Source organism: Salmo salar, unplaced genomic scaffold (genome assembly GCF_965601325.2).
Source record: "Salmo salar unplaced genomic scaffold, fSalSal1 ptg000321l, whole genome shotgun sequence".
In the NCBI taxonomy this organism is placed as follows: Eukaryota; Metazoa; Chordata; class Actinopteri; order Salmoniformes; family Salmonidae; genus Salmo; species Salmo salar.
In genome coordinates this window covers 452,427-456,261 of record NW_027675348.1, presented here as the reverse complement: position 1 = coordinate 456,261, position 3,835 = coordinate 452,427, and the positions used below count along the sequence as shown (strand labels likewise).

The following is a 3,835-nucleotide window of genomic DNA, read 5'->3' as shown; positions in this document are numbered from 1 at the left end:
AGGTTATTTTTAAATCTGGCAAGTTGATTGCGTTCAAGAGATGTAAATCTATAATTCTTTAAATGACAATATAATATTTTACCAATGTTTTCTAATTTTAATTATTTAATTTCTGACGCTGACTTGACTGCCGGTTATTGGAGGGAAACGATTTCCTCAACATCAATGCCATAGTAAAACGCTGTTTTTGGATATAAATATGAACTTGATAGAACTAAAAATGCATGCATTGTCTAACATAATGTCCTAGGAGTGTCATCTGATGGAGATTGTAAAAGGTTAGTGCATCATTTTAGCTGGTTTTATGGTTTTGGTGACCCTGTCTTTGACTTGACAAAACATTACACACAACTCTTGTAAATGTACTGTCCTAACATACTCTAAATTTATGCTTTCGCCGTAAAACCTTTTTGAAATCGTAAAACGTGGTTAGATTAAGGAGATGTTTATCTTTCAAAGGGTGTAAAATAGTTGTATGTTTGAAAAATTTGAATTTTGACATTTATTTGGATTCAAATTTGCCGCTCTTGAAATGCACCTGCTGTTGATGGAGTGCACCACGGGTGGCACGCTAGCGTCCCACCTAGCCCATAGAGGTTAAAACCCACTACCCCATTCCACTACTTTGACCCTATCTGCTCCTGCACCAGGCCAACTAACCCTACACTCATTAAAACCCACTACCCCATTCCACTACTTTGACCCTATCTGCTCCTGCACCAGGCCAACTAACCCTACACTCATTAAAACCCACTACCCCATTCCACTACTTTGACCCTATCTGCTCCTGCACCAGGCCAACTAACCCTACACTCATTAAAACCCACTACCCCATTCCACTACTTTGACCCTATCTGCTCCTGTACCAGGCCAACTAACCCTACACTCATTAAAAACCCACTACCCCATTCCACTACTTTGACCCTATCTGCTCCTGCACCAGGCCAACTAACCCTACACTCATTAAAACCCACTACCCCATTCCACTACTTTGACACTATCTGCTCCTGCACCCGGCCAATTAATCTTACACTCATTAAAACCCACTACCCCATTCCACTACTTTGACCCTATCTGCTCCTGCACCAGGCCAACTAACCCTACACTCATTAAAACCCACTACCCCCATTCCACTACTTTGACCCTATCTGCTCCTGCACCAGGCCAACGACCTGGGAGGACGGGACACCACCACTCAACACACCCTGGAACTCTTCTGAAGTCAAATCTAGTATGACCAAATACTTCTCTGCAGCTGCCACAAAAACAACATATTTTTTTCTGTGATTTACATTCCATTTCTGCGGTACAGTTGATAACCATTTGCTATGAACACTAAGAAGCCAACCTTACTGAAGCATATATCGCTGGTTGGCCCATCCCTCTGTGCTGTCACAGATCTACTACTCACAGGGATCCTCTCAGGATCCTTCAGCCTTGACCCATCCTCCTCTACTTTCTTCACTGCCTCAGCAGTGACAACCTGTTCCCAACAGTGGGGTCAGTGGGATTGGATAGGGGCCCCTCTACCTCTCTCTCTCTCTCTCTCTGACTGGAGGAGACAGGTGAAATGGTGTGTCTCCTCTGGTCAACAATACTCACCTTGAAAGACTCCACAGCCTGTTGGAGCTCCTTCAGCTCCTTCTCTCTCTCCTGGAATCTCTGCTGGACCTTCTGCTGACTCATCTCCAGCTGCCTCTGTGGAGAATCACTCTTCAATGAGCTATCAAGCTTTATTAGTCCAGTAGATCAATAGTATAGTAATGTGACATAGGGCCCATAGAGAGGAAGGTCTAAAAAATGGATGGTCCATTTACTAAATGATATTTATTTGTTGCTATGTGAATGATTATAGTTTTTATGGTAGGACTACATGTATCAACAGGTTGAGACTGAACTTTGGACTCATAAAAGGCCATTCAGAATGATAATAGTGTTTGACATTATAAAATGGTGATACATCTGGAGAATCTGGGTTGACATATCAATATACTCAAGGTTTGTGTTCATATTTGTTCTGCTGAGGATTCATTTCATTTCAATGATCTCATATTCAAACAGCCTTAGTTCCTACTGTATCTTGAATTCTTTGTTTATCAGACAGTCACCAATAAGTTGTTCTGGTCTTACCTGTTTCTCAGTCCTCTCTGCTGCAGCTGACACTGTATCATGGCCTTTATGTTCATCCATTGTACACAGATAACAGATACACTGCTGATCGGTACGACAGTAAACCTCCAGCAGTTTGTCATGATGAGAGCAGATCTTCTCCTGTAGTTGTGCGGTGGCTTTGACCAGCTTGTGCCTCTTCAAAGCAGGAGATTCGTAGTGAGATTGGAGGTGAGTCTCACAGTAAGAGGCCAGACACACCAGACAGGACATGAGGGCTTTCTGCTTTCTGGTCCCAGTGCAGACATCACACGCCACATCTCTATGTCCAGCATAGCACAGAGCAGGAGGGGGAGCAGCCTGGAGTCCTGTCTTCTTCAGTTTCTCCACCAGCTCAGCCAACATGTTATTTTTACTCAGCGTAGGCCTCGGACTGAAGGTCTGTCTGCACTGAGGACAGCTATAGACCCCTTTCAGAACATCCTGATCCCAGCAGCCCTCAATACAGCTCCTACAGTAACTGTGTCCACAGGGGATGGCGACTGGTTCCTTCAGTAGATCCAGACAGACAGAACAACAGAACTGGTCCTGGTCCAGCAGAACTCCCTGTTGAGCCATTTGGACGGTTGTTCACTCTCACATAGACAGACGACACAGAGACTCAGATCAGTTTCGTTTCCTCAGAATAGAGTTTGTGAAGGGGGATGGACTTCCTGGTTCTGCCAGAGGGGTGGGGTTAGAGGGAGGGAGGGGTTAGAGGGAGGGAGGAAGAGAGAGAGGAACTGCATGCAACAGCAAGAGGGAGACAAATAGTCTTGTTCCTTGGTTAGAGCCCATAACATGGAACACATGACATAATGAATCTTAAAATGTGAGTTGTTAGAATATATGAAGGGTAACAGTTTTCTATGAAGTACGTATGTATCATTATTTTAATGACCTTTATAATGCCTTATAAATCAATAAGTCCTGAGGAGGTGTGATATATGGTTATTATACAGTACCGCGGCTAAGGGCTGTTCTTAGACAAGACACAACACGGATTGAGAATTATCTAACACTTTCAACAATACAATCACATTTTATTTTATTGGTTTCATACACATATTTATCAGATGTTATTGTGGGTGAAGTGAAATGCTTGTGTTCCTGGTTCCAACAGTGCAGTAGTATCTAACAATGCTTGTGTTCCCAGCTCCAACAGTGCAGTAATATCTAACAATGCTTGTGTTCCTGGTTCCAACAGTGCAGTAATATCTAACAATGCTTGTGTTCCCAGCTCCAACAGTGCAGTAATATCTAACAATGCTTGTGTTCCTGGCTCCAACAGTGCGGTAGTATCTAACAATGCTTGTGTTCCCAGCTCCAACAGTGCAGTAATATCTAACAATGCTTGTGTTCCCAGCTCCAACAGTGCAGTAATATCTAACAATGCTTGTGTTCCTGGCTCCAACAGTGCAGTAATATCTAACAATGCTTGTGTTCCTGGCTCCAACAGTGCAGTAATATCTAACAATGCTTGTGTTCCTGGCTCCAACAGTGCAGTAATATCTAACAATGCTTGTGTTCCCAGCTCACAGAGGGCAAATCTAAAAAGTCAATGAAAATATTAGGACAAGCAATGATATATATATATATATATATATATATATATATATATATATATATACACTGTGTACTGTGATGTGATGCATAGACAATTTGGAGTACATCTGTAGTATATCTG

General features: G+C 42.7%; 1 protein-coding gene across 1 annotated transcript; it reads right to left on the bottom strand.

Moving 5' to 3' along the window:
* Positions 1-778: 778 nt before the first annotated feature.
* LOC145875703 (E3 ubiquitin/ISG15 ligase TRIM25-like) lies at positions 779-2,775 on the bottom strand. Its single transcript, XM_082971533.1, has 2 exons — positions 2,131-2,775; positions 779-1,698 (listed from the first exon to the last, which is right to left on the bottom strand). The coding sequence occupies exons 1-2, from the start codon at positions 2,725-2,727 to the stop codon at positions 1,462-1,464; spliced, it is 834 nt and encodes a 277-aa protein (XP_082827659.1). The 5' UTR covers positions 2,728-2,775; the 3' UTR covers positions 779-1,461.
* Between the last annotated feature and the right edge of the window lie 1,060 nt (positions 2,776-3,835).